The 23,627-nt window shown below is 39.4% G+C and overlaps 1 protein-coding gene across 3 annotated transcripts in view; it reads left to right on the forward strand.

Annotated features, from left to right (window-relative positions):
• Positions 1-22,215, forward strand: part of LOC136883578 (beta-1,4-glucuronyltransferase 1) — a 34,427-nt gene extending 12,212 nt beyond the window's left edge. For 2 of the 3 annotated variants that reach the window (XM_067155972.2, XM_067155974.2), the window contains 2 exons: positions 4,710-4,877; positions 20,796-22,215. In XM_067155972.2, the coding sequence (XP_067012073.2) occupies positions 4,710-4,877; positions 20,796-20,990 (363 nt within the window). In that variant the 3' untranslated portion in view covers positions 20,991-22,215. The remainder of the gene's footprint in view (positions 1-4,709; positions 4,878-20,795) is intronic. The other variant, XM_067155973.2, reaches the window with a different exon arrangement.
• The last annotated feature ends 1,412 nt before the right edge of the window (positions 22,216-23,627 follow it).

A 23,627-nucleotide genomic window follows, 5' to 3' on the forward strand; every position in this document is an offset into this window, starting at 1 on the left:
TGATAAAAGTAATTCTTCCTCGGCACTGTACTAGACATTATCTGAAAGTCCCTAAAGTATAAAAACTCACCGAAAAATAGAGTTTTATTTACCCCAGAAACAGTTTGTAAACCACGTTTGAGGTATTGCTTTTTGGGGTTCAGACGACCGTGCGACATAGAAATGTACATGTGAGAAACAGTCTTGTCTCATGTCGCCAAATATCAACTCAGCCCAATCACCAATCAATGAGTGAACTTTTTGGTTCAGTTATATTACTAACTTGATAAGAGTTCTAAAAGACAAAACACGTTGAAAGTATCAATATAATGGTCCGTTATTGGAAATTATAAATTTTCCAGCTAACTCATTCTTGGTTGCCTGCGTTTCGCCCTCGTGTGCTAAGTTAGGCTCGTCAGTTGGGACTTAGCACACCACCCAAGATGCAAGGCCAGGCAGGCATCAATTTTTGGAAATGAGACATAGTGCATTGGCACTGCTGGTGGCTTCAAGTAGCCTATACAGTGGCCTCCACGGTATGCACTAGCCTTGCGTCTTGGGTGGTGTGCTAAGTCCCAACTGACGAGCCTAACTTCGCACGTGAGGGAATCAACATCTACATCACGTTGAAAGTATATCAGTCTGTTTGTGGCACAGTTGCAGAAAATTTTGAAATATGTCAGTATCCATTGGCTCTCGCTTCTTCAGTCTATTAATAGAGTTCTTGAGCAGTAGGAAGCTTTCACACTCATGTTTTGTAGTGATCCCTGCCATAAAATTGAGACCACCAAGCAGTTTGAAACTGTAAAATCTTTCTTTAAATCTTTCATACAAGACCCACACACAAAACTATTTTGCTACTTTCTTCAGAGTACACTTCCTGTCTTTAACTGAGTGAATATATTTCTGCAACAAGATGCTCCAGCCATACATCTACTTAGGAGGAAACTTACTGGTCTTTTAACTGACCTATTTGGTCAGACTTGTTCAGCCATGTTCTATTCAGTCAGAATCTACCTCCCTTTTGAGTGTTGAATTAAAGAGGAGGAAATACCAGAAAGCCAATGAGGACTTGGTAATACTTGCAAGATAATGACTGTGATGAAGAGATATTTTATAATTCTGTAAGAGAGTTTTATATGGCAGCTTGCAGTTACAATCAGAAAATTTCCCCTTGATGATGAATTTCTTGCTGAAGTTGTAGACATCTCTCTCAGAATGAAGGTTTCCTATTCATCTCTTGAATATTTTGTTCAAAGATTCCCAAGTTTGGTCAAGGAAAGTGAACATGACAAACTCGAAGAAGAATTTGCAGTTTACCAGTCTGATACCTTCCCTGATATATTGTACGTGGACCTAACATAGATGTGAACTGGGGCAACATTGCAGAGCTTAAGAATGAAAGTGGACAGAAGTATAAAACCTTAAGTAATGTATTTGCAGTACTAAGTGTACTTCACAGTAACTCTCCCACAGAAAGAGTTTTCAGTGTTGTTAGGCCTACATTAAGTACATCTACACTGGAATTGCTTATGGTTCTGAAAATGAAAATGTCTTCTCAGGTGGAAGTATGTTTCAAGAAAACCTACACTGAAAAGCAGCTGCTAGGTGCCAAACATGCTACAAATAATTTTTTATCACACAACTAACAGGTAATGAGCAAATTTTATTGTGTAATATGTATACTTTAGAATACATTGCTGTTGGAAAGAGCAAACAGGGAGCTTTGGGATTTGAGGTGGGGAGTTAAAAGTGGGATTACTGATAACCCACTTCTTGGCTCCTCTGCCTGTGATATAATTTAGAAGACATAATGAATTATTATTTGCCATTGGGGATGTATCCCATGTTGAGCCAAATTCTCATTTAAATTTAAAGGAATTTTGAGTGTAATGTGCACTGTTCAGCAGCTGACCAGCGGCTGTTCCTGTCCACGAAGTACAGTAAGAGCCTGACTGGCCTGCTGCTCAGCGCTCTCACTACGGGCTTGAAGAACTGGTGAAAACATTACCCAATCAGAATGCTACATTCCTCTTTAATAATTTATAAATATGCAGCAAGAAATGTTTACGTGCAGGTGAGCTTGCATCCAGGAGATAGTGGGTTCGAATCCTACTGTCGGCAACCTGAAGATAGTTTTCCATGGTTTCCCATTTCCACACCAGGCAAATGCTGGGGTTGTACCTTAATTAAGGCCACGGCTACTTCCATCCAACTCCTAGACCTGCCCTATCCCATCGTCGCCGCAAGACCTATCTGTATCGGTGCGACGTAAAAAAGCAAGTTGTAAAAGAGAAATGTTGGTGTTTTTAAAGACACTCAGCAGGCTAGAGCTTTCGTCAGACTGTGTGACAAATATCAGCCTAGTGTTTTAAATATACAGATACTATTTTGATTATGAATGTCATGTGTCAGATGAAGGTGACTGGAAGGGTAAACTGTAAAATCTCAGATGAAATAGTAGTGCGGTCCATGTCCGTCTCCATGGCTCAATGATCAGGATATTTGCCTTTAGTTCTGAAGACGCTGGGTCCGATTCCCACATAGGATTAATTCCTCTGGCTCGAGGATGGGTGTTTGCAATTGGCTTAATGTACACCTTCATATTGACGCTGCCAACCAGGATAGAAACGCACAATAGTGCTCGTATTCGTCCGTGTAGCGTTGACATCTGACCATAAAACAGGCCCGATGCTAATGTAACCACAGTGACGCACACAAAATGCTGTCAACTTGTGTACACGGATTTATTTACAATTATTTACAAATTAAACACACATAACCTTAATCACTGTATCACAAACAAAACACTTCACTCTGAGAACGTCAACAAGCCACCATTTTAACAACTGCCTATCATGAACACATGGAGACTGCAACCACTGCATGTCAACTACCAACTTTACTAACCCAATTCACATACTTCAAACTCTCATTAGCACGATGCACGCCTGGTCAGAACAACTGTTAAAGCATGACTCTTACTAAACAATAACTCCTCTCTACCATCAAGATCGCTTCCTTATATAGGTGCCTGGCCAGATACGTTACAAAAATACCTTCTCATGAATTCTCGAGTGCCTAACAACATGGTTATAATGTACAGAATATTCTACCATCATCTCGCCTGATTCTGGATGTTACAGTGTGTTACAAAATTCTGTAGTGGATTACAATCAGATATACTGGTAATAATAAATTATATACAGGTTCTTACATTAATTAGACTCATATAAATGTTTATATACAGTACATGTTTCATGACATAACCTCACAAACACTGCGATCATTCGACTATATAAATAATAATAATCATAAAATGATAATTATAATAATTCGAGCTCGATACTTGCATTATTTATTCATGGGTTAAATAATATTGTTTTTTAACTTATATCAGTTTATCACACTTGTGTTAAAAGCTGCATAAAGAACCCAGAGAAAAGGTCGGTTTTTATCCCTTGTTTTAGCTATGACAAAAACACAAAATGAATGTGGCTAAGACTGCTAGAACTTGCAACATGAACCGGACCGCAAAGGGTTAACCAGTGTCACTGAGTGTTTGAAATAAAACATAATCTTATTTATTTGCTCAGGGTATGAAGGGACAGTGGTTAACATTACCCATCAGAAGTTGAGCAAGTAACGAATGGTTTTGAAGGTTTGTTTCTAAAATTACTAGTTCAAGGAAAGGTTTGATATGTTTGCAGTATTTTCACACCACTTTATGCAAAGTTAGAGATCTATTTGGATGGCTGGAATCTCACTATGACATCCATGACAGTTATTATTATTATTATTATTAACTTTATTGACCACATTGGACCACTTGAGTCTTCCATGTACACTTTTTCTTTGAAGGTTGTACTGTTTGTCTGCCCAGTACTTCTTCATTTGTTCTGATCGCAGTGTTCTTAATTCGTCTGAAATCTCTACAGGCCTTCTGTGCATCATTTCAGTTGAAAATTCGTGTTTCGTTAGAAGGATGGTAATTTTAATCTTGTTCTCTGCATCTGCAATTTTGAGTCCAATATAATAATATATCATATATAGTATTATAATAGTTTCAACCGGGCGAGTTGGCCGTGCGGTTAGAGGCGTGGGGCTTTGAGCTTGCATCCGGGAGATAGTGGGTTCGAATCCCACTGTCGGCAGCCCTGAAGATGGTTTTCCGTGGTTTCCCATTTTCACACCAGGCAAATGCTGGGGCTGTACCTTAATTAAGGCCACGGCCGCTTCCTTCCAACTCCTAGACCTTTCCTATCCCTTTGTCGCCATAAGACCTATCTGTATTAGTGCAACGTAAAGCCACTAGCGCAAAAAAAAAAAATAATAATAATAATTCTAGGAGATTTTAGCATGCCACATAATGGAAGAGACCTAAATTTAAATAAACAAATGCAGGAACTGTGTATGGCAGTGTATGAATATGTAGATAGGTCATAGTGCGAAAACGAGACCAGGATCAAACATGAAAAAGCAGAAGTATAAGGACCATCTTCATGTTTTCAAATGGATTTGCTCTCAGTTCACGTACATCCATTTCTCCTTCTTTATTAGTCTTGTGTTCCTATTCATATTTATCGTTTGTCCCTGTGTCTGGCTTTCTTCTTATCCACTAAAGATTTTCCAAGATGAGTGTTGATGATGTTCAGAAGCAGAAACTGGTGTGGTGCTGTTGATATATGACCTGATAATATCAACACGGAACGCTGTTTTATGTGACGCAGGTGCACACCGACTACGAAGCTTGGCAGAAGGAGCCGCCCTCTTCGGGAGTAGCTCCTTTGTTTGAGGTGCTGTGGAAGGATCCCTGGGAGCCCTTCTACATCGCTCGCAACTCCGTGCCCTTCTACGACGAACGCTTCAAACAGTACGGCTTTAACCGCATCAGCCAGGTAGCTTGATTTATTATTACATTGCTCCGTTTGGACGTTGATCTTTCACATCAGTTACAGTCTACATTCTGGTGGTGGTTGAATTAAAACCAAACTCTTGATGGGGATTTAGTCCTAATGTTGCTAAATTTCCTACAAGTTCTCTTTGTGGCACATTTACAGTATTTGGTTATTTTCTTTTGCTATTTAAACCATTTATACCCTAGTTCACAGAGTGAATATTTGCATATAGATATATTCAATGTAAATATGAGTTAAAATTGTTTATTGTTTAGGTCCTGTACAAGCGCATAGGTCGTTAATGACCTACAAAGCACTTGCTCAGAAATGAGGTTGTGAAATTTGGCAAAAACGTTACCCAGCAGCAATTTAATTTTTAAGAACATGCATTATATATATAGTTATAAAGTGAACACTTTCAATAATGGTTAAGTTCCAAGAAGAGTATTTTGTTCACGGAACATGTAACTCGATTGAACTGGATTTTGTGGTAAAGCAAGCTCTTGTAGATGCATTTGTGGCGCATGCTTCCAGACCAGCAGTTCTGGAACAACAAGTAGATCTAGTGTGCCATTCACAAGCTAACTGAAGCGTTATTGGGATAATTTCACTTCAGTTACTGATGTTGAGAAAGCAACGTAGTCGTGCTATTAACAAGTGTGTTTAGCAGTTACTCTAGTTACTAGAACTATCATTACAATATTACACAATAATTAACATTTGAAAGTAAGCTTATTTAACAAAGCTGAGCTTTCCGCCAAATTACATTGGCCTATTTATTTCTTTATTTTAATACACGAAAACCTACATTCATTAATTAGCTTATGTTTGTTATCACCGTTCAGCAAGAATAGAAGTGAATTATAGTTCTTGGTGAAATGCCCAGGGAGTCATTTTTGACACGCGATGTACTAACGAAGTTTCAAAACAAGTATCAAAAAGAGGAAAGTTAAGCTAGCACATACTTTCATTGTTTTATTACCAGAAATTCTGAAATAATGCCTGGATTGTTTATTTATAAGGAAATAACTACGCTTTTCTTTCCTCTGGCACTCGTTCATAACTTCAAGTACTAAAAGTTGGCCTCGTTCCTTGTTTGTACACAATTGCCTTCTTACCCTTTTCGTAGATTTGCACGTCTTCTAGAGAAATTCTGTACTTGTGCCAGAGAATCCAGGCAATTTACATAAACCAAATAACAGGGAGAAAATCATGCAAGTACAGTAGAACCTCGATTGTACGTTCCCGGAAGCTACATTTTCCCATATTATTAGTTCAAATTATGTGGTCCTGCGAGCATCCTAATTAAATCACATTGTAAAAATCCTGCCTTATCCATTCCTCGAAGAAACAATTTCCCGGATCAACCATCCAGACATTTCAGTCCCATCAATGCTAAATCCTCGATCATGCGTTTTTCCAGAAACTGTATTTCACGAAAGGATGCCTACGGCATACTTACGGATCTTGGTGGTAACGTCCCGTCACTGCGGTAATTTAAGGAAGTACTGTACTGGAAAAGCAATCGGTGGTGAACTTGCAAAAGGGACCATCTTAGCATCGCATTCAGGTGGTAGAGAATCCTCGGAAATCATAAAGCAGTGTGTCCACAACAATTGGAAGGTGATAGAGCACATTTCAACAGCTCTGCTTGAAGATGGAACGAGTTTGGTCAAATGTTCGTACTTGCAAAATGTCTACATTAAGTCCAGGGTTAGATGTTTATTTTTTATTTTACTTTCAAGTGTATCGCCGAACAGATTTTCGGCACTTCCCTGAGGGCACTGTATAGTTACTGGGCTTTCAGGCAGGAATCGAAACTGCTTCTTAAGTAACACAAATTTAGCATTTTAATATTATCGTATAAGATTATGTTACAGAGACCAGAACAGATGTTACACCTTACATACATAAAGTCATGGAAGGTTTTGAGATTGCCTATTAATGTTTTGATCCTAATATAAGAGTGGGAATTTCATGTTTTTGTGTTAAAATGTTATAAAAACTGCAGTTGTTTTATTTCTGCACGTTACACTTAAAAACTTAGGATCATTTCGCACTCGTACTCACTTGTACAGCGAGCACGCTTTCCAGCTGAGTTGAAGGTCGCGAATAACCATAATTTCGGAAGTGTTAAGGATATTTTCTCTCTTTCCAATTTGAATGTGTTTAGTGACGGGCAGAAATGAATATAACGTATTCGAGAACTTGAGAATCGATACTTACATTCAAAACCATATTCTTGAGTCCAACATAACCTTTAAAAGTGTATGTAGGCCTAATTTACACGGTACAAGATTTCCATAAACTGACTACGAACAGTATACTGGTGACCAAATTACAATGAAAGACAAAATAAAAAAAAAAAAAGGGATTTTGCCATCATGTTGGGCACTTTTGCATATATTGTGCTTTGTTTTATTACAATGAAAGACAAAATAAAAAAAAAAAAAGGGATTTTGCCATCATGTTGGGCACTTTTGCATATATTGTGCTTTGTTTTATTAGATTAAAGAATTAAAAACTACTTGTGGTCGATTGTTGTTTGACCGAGCTCGATAGTTGCAGTCGCTTAAGTGCAGCAAGTATCCAGTATTTGGGAGATAGTAGGTTCGAACCCCACTGTCGGCAGCCCTGAAAATGGTTTTCCATGGTTTCCCATTTTCACACCAGGCAAACGCTGGGGCTGTACCTTAATTAAGGCCACGGCCGCTTCCTTCCCACTCCTAGGCCTTTCCTGTCCCATCGTCGCCATAAGACCTATCTGTGTCGGTGCGACGTAAAGCAAGTAGGAGAAAAAAAAAAATTGTTGTTTTGCTTGGCATTACGGGTATTGGATTTTTCTGAGAGTTTGGCTGATCATAGTTGCTGAACTGAAGTTTTGAGAGGAAACTGACGAAGTTTCCCTGGTAAACTGAATGTAAAGTTTTGAGATTTTTAAGTCGCGTACTTTTAATTTATGTTTGAAGCTGGCCCCATGCTCCAACTTGCCTGCTTCTCACCCGGGGGGCCCAGGTTCGATTCCCAGCCAGGTCAGGCATTTTTATGTGGATATGAGAGCTGGTTCCAGGTTCACTCATTCTACAATTACCTTCAATTGAGGAGCTATTTAATGGTGAGATGTCGACTCCGGTCTAGAGAGTCAGTAATAACGGCAGAGAGGATTTGTCACACTGACCATACGTCGCCTCGTAATCTGTAGGCATTTGGACCGAGCAGCGGTTGCTTGGTAGGTGGAAAGCCCATTGGGGTGGCAGTTTGGTTTGGTTTAGGGGTGTTTGTAAGATTATAAGTATACAAATTTCATTTTTGTGATGTTTAGTCAAATTGTTGATGGATCATTCCTTCCCGGTGTTACCAGGGTTTCATTGATCACAGAGGGGTGAACGAAGGTGTGGGCTTGAATGGGTCTATCTACATTATCAAAGATTCTTTTAAAACTTTGAAATAAAGGTTATATTTCTTTTCAGAAAATCAAACTTAACAACAGTGTATCAGGTACAATGACAATTTTGATATAAAAACAGAAAACCCCAGAATAGGGAATTTAACGGTTTTAGGCTTCAAGCTCCAAATGTACAAGTTTACAATGACGCCGATGTAGCGTTTAATTAAACACAATTTTTCAGAGCACATTGCTCCAACCCTTACAAATTTACGGCCTTCCAAAGGCACCACTCAATATTGCAGTAATATTAGCAATCTCAGAAAAGAGCTTACATGCTCTCCAACTATAACCAAGTAGGCTGTGCTCCCAATTTCTTACAGCCTACTCAAGGCAACATTACACCAAAAATCTTACGATTTCTGGCCTCTCTAGGCCCAACCTACAATTTACACTTTTTGTACACAGGGGTATCTAGTACCCATACTACTGGGCCTTCGTGAAAAGGAAGAACAGGTTGATTTACTGGCCCAAACTCAAAATAGATGGAGGCGTACACTAGCGCTCCTTGAAAACTCGGTTTTAAAACCCTACTTGGGCTTGTGGCCTGATGATGCAGAGACTAATCCCACACTACTGAGGTGACTAGAAGAACAAGTTACTTGGTAATTTACAGGAGGAAAATGGTTACAAAATCATAGTCACCTCAAGATAAATTGAAGGGGAACTCGAGAGGGTAACACACTCTCTATCCCCGATTTACAGTTTAAGACTTTATGAAGTGTAACATTAGCAAGAAGTAATTTACATTTTAGAAATCACACGGTTACATAGCTAAAGCTTAGAACCTTTCCCTCGGATAAGTTGGAGGAGAGAGCTACAGAGATAGAAAACGGGTGACTGTTACCTGGGCTGATGTACTGCCTGCCGAAGAATGAGGCACCCCACCTCCTGTCTTAACATACACACTCTCAGAAATGCGTCGATCTATAAGACAAGGTAGCTTGAAAAAGCCGCAGCTTATATACCCAAGGGGAGGTTTCGAGAAGGTTCTGAACTAAATCTGGACTCACCCTGTCATTTTTATTGTATAGTTTAAAGGTTACAAGAAGCCTGTGATAGGCTGAAAAATAAATACAAAATTTTCTAATTGGCCAAATTCAAAAGCTGGCAGGATGAGAAGGAAGTGTTGCAAACCTTGAAATAACAAAATAAATGAACATTGATTTGGTTATGAAAGCCTACAAACACAAAACTTTTTAAAATCACAAATTCTTCCACCTTGCACCAGAGTGAATGACCTCAGTTTTTTTTTTTTTGTAAGGACATGTATGGAGAAAAATTCAGACTACTTGCTGTACACCAAAACAAAACAAATAAATCCAGTCAGTTTAGGAAACTTTAAAGTAACACAATACTCTGTTATTTATGAGTGACATCTTCTGATTAATGCCCCAACTTCATGCAGTAGCTGTTTCACGTTTTGTTTGATAGATAGAGTTCCTTAAGGCACTTCTTTTAATGTGCGGGGTTGAGGTGTACCTCCCAGTACACCCGGATTTCCTGTTTTCCCGTGTTGTACGTATTTTTTCCGTGGTCCCTCCAAAAACGGAGAATCGAGGTTCCACTGTAATCTACATGGTGCGAACAAGTCATTCAATAACTTTTATCTATCACGAAATGTAAATGAAGAGGTGGCAAGGCATTTCTTATCGCCTAGTTTCCAACAGAACGAGTATAATCCACTTTTTCATTACTACAATTTATGTCCAAGTGATTGCTATTAGCTTGTCCACATTCTCACTCTAAAGGTGGACAGTCACTAAATTCGAGAGGGTCATCTGGGATGAAGCTGTCGTTTACCGGTATCTACATCGCTGACTCTGCTCGAACTAGAAGCTAGGCATGATTTAATCTGTGGAATCTGCAGTCTTCATCACCATAATCTGCAACTGTTTCTCCTCCGTCATCTTCTGGCAATCATGTTGAAATAACATACAGTAGAAGTCCGCTATAACGAGTACGGCATATAACGAGAACCCCTTTATAATGTCAGTTTTTTTATGTCCCTTCAAAATCCCTATATAACTGTGCATTATCCTTTGGTTACAGCGAGAGCCTTATCACTGCCGCATCCGTGATTATGAGCGATTTTACCAATATTTATGCACCCAGCCATTATATCGCTATGTCCACTAACAAACTCTCTCGTCGACATTCGAAGGCGATGTTGGAGTCGATTAGTAATACCCGTTGACTGCTGTTCTCTAAAAGCGAAATTCAAAATGGAAGAGGATAGCACGTTTTCATAATAAATGAGTAAATGACGTGGCCGATAGCAGTTGTTAACTCATTAGAAATAAAGGCTGAAGCAAACGATCGCTTAATTTTAATGTTATATGCTGAATTTAAGTAAGAATGTAATTCATCTCAAGATATGATTGAGTATATCACTGCTTTCAGAGGATAGTTTATATTTTCTTGCGTCTAGTGAAATTTCGGAATATTCCCGTGTAAATTCGTAGCAAGGTGGTCATAATTTCTCTACATGCACTTGAAATATTTTCATGATGCATGTACGGTTAGGTTAGGTGACGCTGTTGAAGAAAAAAACTGTTTGGCCACAGAGGCCTCTGGTGTGATACTGTAATTTTTTTCAGAATGAAAATAAACATATACTTTTACATAGTACTGGATTTCCAAAAATGTAGATTAGACTATGTAGATTGAGTTACAATGACGACAATGTACAAACAGCAAGTAAAGAGGGGGGTTTGGGTCATGAACAAATTCAGCTCTTCTTCATCGAAAATCAGTTTCTTGATGAAACATTCCGGCCAACAACCGCACTCTGCATACCAATCAACACACCAACCTAACTAACAAACCCTCTTGGACCGGTCAAAACTGGCTAGAGACTGCTAGGAACTGAATTCAGTCCTCTTAAACTAAAGAATAGCAGTAAAAAAAAAGGCATGCACCCAACACAGAACGATTAGGAGGATAAAATAAAATTTATTGACTTAACTTGGTAAGTAGAAGACCGACCAATTTCTATCCTCCCCACACTATCCTTTATCTTTGAAAAAATTATACACCAGCGTCTTCTAGCATTCACTTTGCCATATATCTCAACCAAGCAGCATGGTTTTCTACCAGGTGGCTCTTGTCTAACAAACCTGGCCACTCTGCATAGCTTTGCTTCACACGCCATTGCAGCTAAATCACAGCTGGATATCTGCTACGTAGACATTTCGAAGGCTTTCGATTCTGTAGACCATACTCTGTTGCTCCATAAAATCTCAGAACGATTTAATATACATGGCAGTCTTCTGACCCTTCTTGCTGGCTTCCTACATAACCGTTGGCAGAGAGTGGTAATATCAGGCACTTCATCCTCATGGTTACCAGTCACCTCCGGTGTTCCACAAGGCAGTATTCTTGGCCCCTTGCTGTTTTCTTTGTTTATGGACGATCTGCCGTCCGAACTCAACGAAACAGCGAATACCCTACTCTTTGCTGATGACTGCAAGATATTTAGGGAGATCAGGAATCCAGCAGATGCAGCTCTGCTACAGTCCTCACTTAACTCCCTCTCGAACTGGTGCCGTACTTGGAAACTTATCCCCAATCCACAAAAATGCAGCCACATGACCATAACACTACGTAAATCTCCTCTACCGACATCAAATTACCTACTCGACAAGCCCATCACCGTGGTTACGCAACAGCGTGACCTAGCTGTAATATTCGATACAAAATTACAATTTAAGACCCATATAGAAACATATACAACCAAGGCTATGAAATTACTAGGCATTCTCTATCGCTTCACAGAAATTTCTGACCCCATTGCTCTTCGTCACTTCTTCCTCATGATCATTCAACCTCTCTTAAACTACTGCTCTCCGATTTGGACAACAGCCTCCCCCTCCAATACTAAGCAGTTAGACAGAGCAGTGTCCTTCTTTGCTGCAATTGTTAGGAACAGAAACCCCAAGCTCAGAAATTTGTCTACACAGCAGGTATTAATGGCAATTAATATGTCACCGCTGCACATCAGGCGACAGGTAGCTGATCTGAGATTCCTTCACGGGATCTTAAATGGACATTACCGCTCGGAACATCTTGTCTCACTCTTCTCTCTCCGTGTTCCTTCCTGCTCCACCAGAACCAAAGACCTTCTCCACATTCCCCACACTCAGCACTCAATACTTCAACGATCTTTCCTAATCTGCCTCCCAACACTCTTTAACAATATTAATAAGAGACAAGAGCTTGATCTAGCATCAAATAAAAGTGTATTTGAGAGGTGTGTAAATAATATCTTAAAGATAAGTTGATGCAAAGGGATTATACTGCCATCTTGACCCACGACGACTTGGCTATGAACATGGACATTCTCACGGTTTCCGATTTGGACAGTTGTTATTAGTAGGCTGTATACCTGATCTTGTTATATTTTGTTATGTTTCTTATGTTTTATTATGAAATTTTACGTTTGTTAAATAGTCTGTTGACAGTGCAAGTGAAATTTGCTCATTGTAGCTGTATCTTGTGCTTCGTGAATAAATAAATAAATAAATAAATAAATAAAATGAGAACACACACAAAAAAAATTAGGGAAATAAAAAGGGAGAAAGAATACTCACATTCATAATCTTTTAGGGTATTGTGAACACAGTCAAGTCATTTGAATCATAAAATCCAATCTTATGAATTTCAGTATACGTGTCACAGGAGCGTAGCAAAACGTTATTATAATAATATTCATTTCTTTCTTTTCTTGACAGAAATAACTAAGATTTGATGCCAAGCATTTCTTTCCTCAGAACTAAACGTTAATGATACGTGAAAGAAACAAAACGTTTCACACCAAAAGAATACAGTCATAGCATCGGAATGGACAAGGCTAGAAATCAATTCATTCCTTTTGAAAAAAGATTACAACAGTCTCCAAGGAGACTGTATCCCCCCCCAGGAAAAAAATTCAGAAAAGTAAACTTGGCAGAAAAAGGAATAAACAAGGAACACAAAGAGATTAAGGGAGTTGCCATAGTTGTTTGTATGTATGTATGTTTAGTCATCAGCCTGAAGGCTGGTTGGATCCGCAACAGCTCCACCATCAGCTGTCATAGATGGCCTAGGCATCGCTGAAGAGGCGTACTAGGTTACGAAGGTAAATAAACATGTCTTAAATGAAATAAATAGAACTGTGAGAAAAATCCCCAAAAATGGGCAAACGGCATCAAAAAAAAAAAAAACCACACACACACGCACACACACACACCGATAGAGCTTATTGAGTCCTTGCTGCAGGGATTTTCTGTTTTTTGATAACAATATCATGTCATCAGCGTACATGACCATTGCAATATCTTCCGAGGCCACCTCACTGATGACATCGTGAGTCAACAGATTAAAAAGCATTGGGCTGAGAGGGTCCCCTTGGAGTACGCCATTAGTCTGGGCTATAAGTCCAGACCGGCCTACTTTATCACTAACCGTAAGCCAGTTAGAACTTAGTATATCTTCCAATAAGTGCAATAGTGGATTCCCTGGTCCAAAGATAAAAGATAGTTTCCTAAGTAGAATGGTTCTGTTAACTCCATCGAACGCTTTAGTGTAGTCCACAAAGATAGCGTCGACGAAGCCTCCAGTTATGCTTGTAGCATCCCATATAATGCTAAGTACCCTCTCAATTGCTTGGATTGTTGATCTTCCGGCAGTAAATCCATACTGTTCTTCTGGTATGTACATCATGGCTTGTGGTAGGATGCGGTCTAATATTAACTTGGTGAATACTTTAAAAGGAGCACATTCGAGGGCTATCCCACGATAGGAATCTGGAGAGTCCTTTGGCCCTTTTCCTTTATATAGCACCTGGATAGTAGATTCCCTCCACCTCCTAGGGATTTTCCTGCGTACGATGCATTCATTGAATATTGCTGTCCATATAACTACCGTTAGAGGAACTGATTCTTTTAGAAGCTCGTTTGTGAGGTTGTCCGGACCTGGCGCTTTTCCTTGTTTACATCTTTGAAATGCATTCCATACTTCTTCCACTGTGATTGGCACGATTGGATCCTGCTGCGTGGTTCGAGTTTGTGTGACGGCCATTTGGGTCCTTTGATATATACTTGAAAAATGGTCCTCCCATATTTTCATCGGTATAGTGGAATTCACTTTCGTTCTGTGGGGTTCTAGTATTCTATACGGTTTTGATTCTGCTGCTGCTATTGTCTCCAGCTCTTGCTTTAAAATGAAGTCTTGTCGTTTCTTTCTGATTAATTCCTTGTATTTTCTCCTTTCTTCTGAATATTCTTTCAGCGTTATTTCTGTTTTGTGTTCTCTCCATCTGTGGAGTTTCTCCAAGGTTACTTTCCTTTGGGTGTAACAATCCTCGTCAAACCAGGGCTTGCTTATTCTTTTCCGGGGCATCTTTCCCGCTGAGTTAAGTAAGGTATTTTCTAGTATGTCTAAGGCCTTATCGATATTCCCTCTAGATAGGCATGAGGTTATTGCGTTTTTATCTAGTGACTGTTCCAGTAGTGCTATGTTGATGTGCCGTGGGGCCCATTGTTGCTTAATGTTAATGATTTCCAGGTCATCTATTTTGAAACTAGTATGTATTGGAATGTGCTTTCTGATCGGTAACCAAATGTGTTTCTGTTGTAGTATGTGAAATTCGTTACCTCTGAAGAATATTAAGTCTATGACACTCGAGCCAGTGTGACCTATGTACGTTGGGTGTTGTTCTTGGTTGACCAGAGAAAATCCTTCTTCTTCAAGGGTTTCGAAAACAGTTAGAGCCTTACGGTCGGGTTTGTCCAGACGGCAGTTAAAGTCCCCTGTTAGTAGTATTGGTAAGTTATTACTCACTTTTTCTAAAGCATGTAAAATGGTTTCTATCACAACTTCTGCAGAAACGTTGGGTCTTATGTATATTCCGATTACAGCAAAGTGTCTAAAAGTGACGATCACGGTGTCTAATTCTGTGTATTCACTAACTATTTGACCCATAGACGGCTTGTAGAAACAGGATACTCCTCCTGACGTTCTGCCTTGATGTCCTATCGTTGCCAGTGAATGAACCGAGTAGTATCCCTTGATGCTGATTGGTTCCAGGAGGAAAGTTTCAGTTAGGATTATTAAATCTTGAACTAATATGGATATCTCAGGAGTGCGCGTAAGTGACTTGAGGCCTTCGACGTTCCATAGGAGGCATGTAAGTTCACTGCTGTCGGATACGAAAGGAGCGAAAAGTCACATCTTCTGGCCAAAAATCAGGGCTGAATATTCTCTCCTTAAACTTAATGGGAACTCCAACCTTAAAGGCTTTGTTTGATCCTTGGGTGGTCAACATGGAACATTCGGTGACATTATCAATACCGTTCTCCTTCAGATATTGGGTGATGTCAGACGCAGTTGTATCGCTGCTAAGGTGACCCACATATATCCATACGTTTCTTTCTGCTGCTTTCAGTGCTCCAACTGTTGCAGTACCTCTTTGAGCGTCTGGTGTTCTTCTGCGTCTTGATTGCACCTGGTGGCCTGGAGATTGATTGTGTTGTCCACGTGTTCGTCCTATAACTTTGTTCCATGGGGCTTCCTCTTCGCCGGGTTGAACGACTACCTCATCTACATCCGCCTCTCTCTCTACGCCGACTGGCGCAGTAGCTCTTTGGAAGTCTGGTGAATATCCTATTTTTGATTGCAATTCTTGTTCTGGATATTGACTGTTTTGTCTACGCTTAAGTCCCATAGCTGTGGGCTGCTGGGCGTCCCTTTCAACGAATCGGTCACCTGTATCTTCTGTTTTTGTCACCGAAGTTTGTGGTGCGATTGCGACGGCATTTGAGGTTATCCCGGATTGCTGATCGTTTAAGGAATTCCTACATGTAGATGCAGCTGGTGACTCTGTCAATTTTCTTCTTGGCTTCTGCTTATGATTTTCCTGTATTCTCGGGGAGTCCAAATTCTTGTAATTTGCAACGTCTGTTTGTCCTTGAGGGCGAGAGATTTTGTCCATTTCTAATGCTATTATTTCTTGAACCTTTCCTGTAAGTAAAGTCTCCATATATTGTTGCATATGCTCTATAGCAGATTGCATAGACTCCATGGATCTTACAAGTTTGTGAATAAATACTTCTTGATCCTCCGTTTGTCTCATTTTTGGCTTACACTTGTTACATAACCATGTGAGTTTACAATTAGCCCTTTTAAGTGTGTCAAATTCGCCTTGAGTCAAACCCACACACTTCCTGTGGTCCCATTTCTCACATGCTTCACATTCCACCGAGTCCTCATTGTCTCCAAAACTACGCCTTCATATTCTGCAAGGCTCCACTAGATCACTCTGTACCTCTACGTCAGGCATTTTTCAGCGTGCGGTGAATCTAGTTGGCCGTGACTTCCGTGAGAATGGTGACTGACTTTTAGTGACTCTTATGTTCTAACCTGTATTGGTTTACGATATCGTTTCTTGTGGCCTATAAATTTAATTCGTAAATACCAATATATCCACTTGTGCCTTAAATATTGCTAGTGTACTTACATACAAATAAGGCGCCGTAATTTTAGAAAATATATCACTTCGAGATTTGCATTTTGTGATGGCAGTTGCCTGTTCCGCATTTTAAAGAATTCCCTTATACTGGATGATACACACGATTAAGCGCAGTTAAGAGCACTGTTATAGACCGACACCTAGCACTTATACACATTGAAATCACATTCAATCATTTGCAATCCATTCACTGTGACAAAACATCATTGATTATTAATAGGCAGTTTTGTTATCCGGTGGGCCGTGATTTCCAATTGTAACTGTCACTGTCGATTGTTTACCATGTTCATATCAACAATGGCTCTCAACGGCTTCATGGACCACAATGCTGGTAACAATCACTAAATTATAAATTAAATTAAATATTTATAAATTGTAAAAGAAACAGTAGTCTGCACAATAAGTAAGATTGCACTAGAAGAAAATGCTAAAGTCAAATATCTTTAACATAGCAGCTCACAACAGACTAAAAGACGACTTGTTGAGAATTAACATTATTTACGCATTCAGACGACACACCACTGGTATCTACAAGAAAATCTTCACTGTACAAAAGACACTTGCACCTATTTATTAGATGAGAACGAAAATAAAAATTTCGTCGACACTTTGACATCCAGTCGTACCTAAATTACGAGAGCGAATTCCAGACACAATACTGTATTATATTTGAACTAGTTCTACACACGCGGATACAGTAGCTGTGAATGCATGGTGGTTTATTTTTAAAGGAGATTCCAAATACCAATTTTCACGTTTTCACGTCTGTAAACTGGTAAGTTTTTGAGATATAGATATACTCATAATTTGCAGATCGTAAACCCTATGCCAGATGTTCCGATTTTGAAAACAATTGTACATACTGTATGATGACACGACTGCGTGTGTGTAAACTATTTAAATAAGTGGTTTGATTTTTGTGGTGACAACGTTTTGTCCTCAATGGATTGCATATCCCGTGAAGAACCACCTTGGTTTGAAAAGATTAGCAGAATACTTTTAATCACTTTAATGCAATTGATTTATACTTAGAGATCACTATAGTTTTTGATTTGTTTTGTGAGGAAGGAGGCAGAGATGAAATTCAAAGTTAACTACTATGAGACTACCGCAGAGATGGCTGATTAGAGCATCAAAATTGTGCCATTTTCTGTTTTTAATTTAATTTAAGTATATTGTCATTAAATGTGTTAACAGAGAGAGTGAAGTAGAGGAATGAGCTGATCTAATATAAAACAAGTTGAACACGTTAATTCAATAGCAATAAAAGTTGCACTTGATTTTATAAGACAGTAGTCCCTAATATAAAAGTATGCTCAAGTTAAAAGAGTTAATTAATTAATTAATTTTATTGTTTAAATATATTTATCATGTGCCTTTTAATGCTGGGATTGTCCCAAGACATGTTCACCTCGCCTAGAGCTGATCCTTATAAGCTATAAATTTAATTTTTGTTCAGTATTGAAGTGCAATGATAAGAATTATAAGTCTTGGTAATATCATTTACTTGATATATTGTATTGAAAAGGTGCCCTCTTGTCAGTTTATTCTTATAGAGCTGATCCTTTCATTTGACGCCCATGGGTGACCTGAGCATGTGGGTGTGGGATGATGAGGAAGGGAGAGGGTGAAACTCTGTGTTGGCAGGTGGCCTACCCCTGTCGTTTAATGCCAGGGAGTCTGCTCAAGGCTTAATGCTTCCATCCGACTGATGAATAGCCATCAACAGCATCAAATGCCCTCTCTCCATATGAACGCTGCAGAGAGAGGTTTGGAAGTGAATCCAAGCTTTTAGCCTGATTAGTGATTAGAAATAGTACACCACCATCTCTGTTAACGTGCTAGCCAATGGGACCCAAACTGGCTAGCCACAGTGTCAGACCTGATGCTTTAAAAAGATCATAGCCACCAGGCAGGCTTATAATTATTTATGAAGTATAAAAAAAACTTTTGAAGTTATTATAATTTGTATCATTATTTATTTATTTATTTATTTATTTATTGGGCCAACTAGGGACCACAAAAAGTTTCATTGTTAGTTGATTACGCGTGCAGACTGGGCTTTGGCCTACAGGTAGCCACGGCTGATCCGTGGTCCAACGGCTCTGTACTCTGACCGACCAGCCGAGCGGAGGAGCAGTGGCCTGTATTCGGCTGACTGGGAGGGACTGGTCCCCACCGTCGGCTGTCTGGGAAGGGTTTTCCATTCTCCTGCACGAAGGCGAATGCCAGGACAGTTTGTAGTATAGGCCATGGCTGCTGATCCTCTCACTTTCTCCGCACATTGTAACAAATCACCTGACTAAGAGGCCAGGGGCGGAACGAAAACATTTTAGTAGTAGTAGTATAGATCGGCCGCTCCTGCATTGTCATGTATTGGAAAGGTAGTTTTTATTAATATAATTAGGAAGGAGTTGGCGCACATTTCTCTACAAGATAAAAGTCATGCACTGTACAGCAAATCTCAGACACGTCCAAGTGATATGTTTCCTTGCTGCATGGTTTTTCCCAGGCGTTCCAAACGATGTTCCCATTTCTTCAGCGGCTTCCCTTTCCCTAATAATCCGTCTCGCAGATCGTTCAGACACACGAGTCACCCTTATGACCCTTTCATGAACCTTCTTCAAAGGGATCATCACTTCATCGGCGGCTGCTTGTCTCTTCAAAAATTCGTGTACATTCGAAATAATTTCACGTGATTGACTATGCAAGGTTTTTGACGCTAGTTTCGGATGAACGTGAGGCATTGTAAGAAAGTAAAAACGAACCACTAGTCACTATTTTTACCGCTCGTGTTATTCTGCTGTCCACACGCTGTCAACTCGAGGAGAGAACTGAGACCATAATTATTATGCGCAAGCCCTGCGCAGGGAGATCACTGTGCACATCAGATATACTGGTTACCGTACTGGGAAGAAACTTATAGGCTCACTATGCACGGGGAGACCATTGCACACGTGAATTGCACCGGCCAAGAATGAGCGGCCGACCTTTAGTAGTAGTAGTAGTAGTAGTAGTCCAGGAGACCTCATACAGCTACAAGTCCTTCTTCTTAGGCCATCGCCTCAGAAGTCTGCTACGCAATGAGCTTGTGAGAGACGCGTTAACAGTGCAAGTGTATGACACATTCTGAAAGCCGCTAAGTGGAAAGTGTATCGGTTGCACACATTGAACGAGGATGATCCTGATCATAGAATGGAGTTTCTCAAAATATGCAGGGTCACTGGTGTATTTGAGTTCCCAACACGTTCAATACATTTAAAATCTTGAAGGATGCTGCGTATCACAGGAAACCACCCATACTAGAAGCTCTTCATCAAGAAATTACAGCAGCGTGTGCAGAAAACACTGCAGACACACTGACCAAAGTTGTTAAAGTAGCCATTGTGTTGTGCCCAGCCGCTAATGGCAACCATTTTGAGAACCGAAGGTAATTGAACAGGTGCAAGAAACTTGTATTAGACCTGCGATATGTAATCACGTTCAGTCCTAACACACAATAAAGAATTAGTGTTTGTTCAAGTGTGTATACATTACTTTTGATGAACCCTGTATGTATAAAAAATCCAAAGCTTAATCATTGTGTTAGCTATGTTTTGTCTCTCAATGTGAAAACACTTAATATTCTGATTCATTGCTCAATCAATAACTGGGAAGTTTTCCTGTCTGTTGGAATTAATGTAGAAAATACATGAAAAAGAAAACAGATTCTATCTGAAAAGGATAACATGTAATTAAAATCAGAATGACATCATCAGATTGTCAAACCATATAGTTGTTGTTGTTATTTATTTTAAAAACAGATTTGTTGAATATTTTGAATAAGTGTAAAAATATTTATGTTAAAATTCTTTGTACACTTTCTTAATAATTGTGGAGATGATGTCTTTTCATAGATCCAGGTTAATTAAGTCAAAGCTGATCCCTAATTACATTTGTCATGAAAATTCAATTCTGTTGTCAGGTGTGCGAGCTGCATGTTGCGGGCTACAAGTTCTCGGTGCTAAACAATGGTTTCCTGGTACATCATGGTCTCAAGACGGCAACGTCCTTTCACGTGAACAAAGATATGGATCAGGAAAGGAACCGCATGCTCTTCCGGCAGTTTAAGACTGAGCTCCGGGACAAGTATCCTGAGTCGTCCAGGAGATGTTATTGATACAGCACAAGAATTGTTATACAGGGTGTAAAACTTCAGGAATGTGTTTCCCAGAGAGAAGAAAATATGATTATTACAACATGCATCCGGAAAAGCGTAAATATTCCGTACTAAGCAATGAGACTTTATTCGTAGCGCACTCCAGTACATCTTACGCTTACAGTTACATTAGTTAACAGTGTCGTGAGTGATGTGGCACTGAAAACCATATTTACTGGGATAATTCTCACACTGTTTGCTGTGAATATTATGACCAAACCCTCAGTAATTCTATCACTTTTTACAGGATAACTTAATCTCCATGCAGCTTGGATGATGCTTTACATTTATTACTTGATACTTTTAACAAATAAGCTGGGTTTTGTTGCACATTGTTAGAGTTACACTGATTCATAAAGCCCATAAGATACGTAATAGTGGCACACCTCCACTGCTGGCCTGTCGTAGTATTGATGGGGTATAGATGAAAGTGAAATTACTCAACATGTACCCAGTACTGGCAAATTAAAATTATGTAAAGTCTCTTGCATGCCTTATTCATCATCACTGTTACAGAACTGTTGTCATTGCCTGAATCCACGCCTTTCCATAAGAACTCGTTTTCACTTCCATCAAAGGCATTTGAGATTCCTGTTTTCTTGAAACTTTTACAAATAGTGTCTGACAAAATCATGTTCAATGTATACAAAATCCAGTCACACACATTTTCCACTAATGGCCTATGTATCTTGTCTCTTGTCTTTTCAGCCGTCCAGTTTAGATATAATTTACACATATTGTTCTTGAATGACTTATTTATGGATATATCCAAAGGCTGGAGTATTGATGTTAGACCACCAGAAATTACTGTCAGATCAGTCTTCATGTTGGTCAACAGCTGGTTCATGTTATCTGCTAAATGTTCTTACAAGTAGAGCCAGAAATCAAAGAAATGACCGAGGTCGATTTCTCCAAAATGTTCGAATACTTTCATGGAGCCCATCTCTTGACCATGATGCATCTCACCTGGAAGTTTATAACATACGGAGGTAGTTACCGCAAGCATTTTTGTGCATCTTTGTGCCTCGCTTTCTGATCTTGCCTTCTCTTCATTGGTTCGATTCTAAAGCACGTTAGATTTCACTGGCATCTAGTCGGTGTTGCCTATTTGTAAAAACAAGTGCACCTTCTATGTTTTTCTTCCTAATAACGTATGGATGAAAGTTCATCATTTGTTCATTGTGGTCTTCAGGCATTCTTTGGTGCAGTGATGTTTGGTGTCTCGGTGAGAGGTTGTGTCCAGTCATCCAGCACCTGCTCACTTTGAAATCTGAGATACTGATAATGTGTGCTTTGAATTGCACACATATCCATCACTTCATAGAGCGTGAATGTGTTCCAATAGTTCTTCATCTTTCAGATATTTTTCATTCTTTGTAGAGGAAAGCTTTTTCTTGATTTTTTTTTCTTTTCATCAAGTTCATCCTTTTGCTTACACCAGTATTGTACATTAATTTCAGACATTGCAAATTTTGGACCTGCTGGCCAGTTACTATGTTCTTTAGCGTCCTGTACTTTGGAGAGTTTGTATTGCTAGAAAGAAGAAAATCTCACAAAAAGCTTGCCGATCGTACATCACTTCTATGTCCTTCTTGCACACGGGCTAAGATTGCTAATTTCAAAACTACAAGCTAGCGTGCCTACATCACGTCGTGGGAGAATGGGAAGAGGGTTAGGAGGTCTAAGGCACCCTGCCTACCAGTTTTGACATTGTGATTGTGCTGCTATCTAGCAGTTAAAGTGGAATTTTTCTGGAACGCATACTGTGCTCGAGTTTATTTAATGTGTTTTGGGTGGCACCAAGTGTGACATGGAGTGCCAAGATTTTTGATCATCCTCCAGACATCAGTTACTTAAGCTGGAATTGAACCAGTGAACTTGGGGTCGTGAGTCAGACACTCTACCACTGATCCACCGAGGCAGCTTACTACCTTAGAGTCAGACTGACCTAACTCCAGAATATTACATATCGTCTGTTTAAAAGCACAAAATAATAATAATTAATAATAATAATAATAATAATAATAATAATAATAATAATAATAATAATAATAATAATAATAATAATAATAATAATAATAATAATAATAATAATAATAATAATAATAATAATTGCTTTACATCCCACTAACTATTTTTTTTACGGTTTTCGGAGACGCCGAGGTGCCGGAATGTAGTCCTGCGGGAGTTCTTTCATGTGCCTGTAAATCTACAGACACGAGGCTGACATATTTGAGCACCTTCAAATTACACTGGACTGAGCTAGGATCGAACCTGAAAAGTTGGGATCAGAAGGCCACTGCCTCAACTGTCTAGGACACTCAGCCCGGTGCAGAAAATAATGATCAAAGGTCATAAGTCAGAAATGGCAAAAACTTTAGTTACGTCACTCTGGCCCTAAGGTCAGTATATTTCTGGGCCCATATTGTTATAACCTCTCTGCTAGGAATTCATTCAAGAAGATTTTCCCAGAGGTTTCGTTACACCCTGCATATTGTAAGAAAAGCCTTGAACAAGAGGCACGTGAGGAATATATGTAGCCTACCCTCGAGAATGACCTAGACCAAATAGTTACCTGTATCTTTTGTTTGTACAGAG

This window comes from Anabrus simplex, chromosome 11 (genome assembly GCF_040414725.1).
Source record: "Anabrus simplex isolate iqAnaSimp1 chromosome 11, ASM4041472v1, whole genome shotgun sequence".
Classification (NCBI taxonomy): Eukaryota; Metazoa; Arthropoda; class Insecta; order Orthoptera; family Tettigoniidae; genus Anabrus; species Anabrus simplex.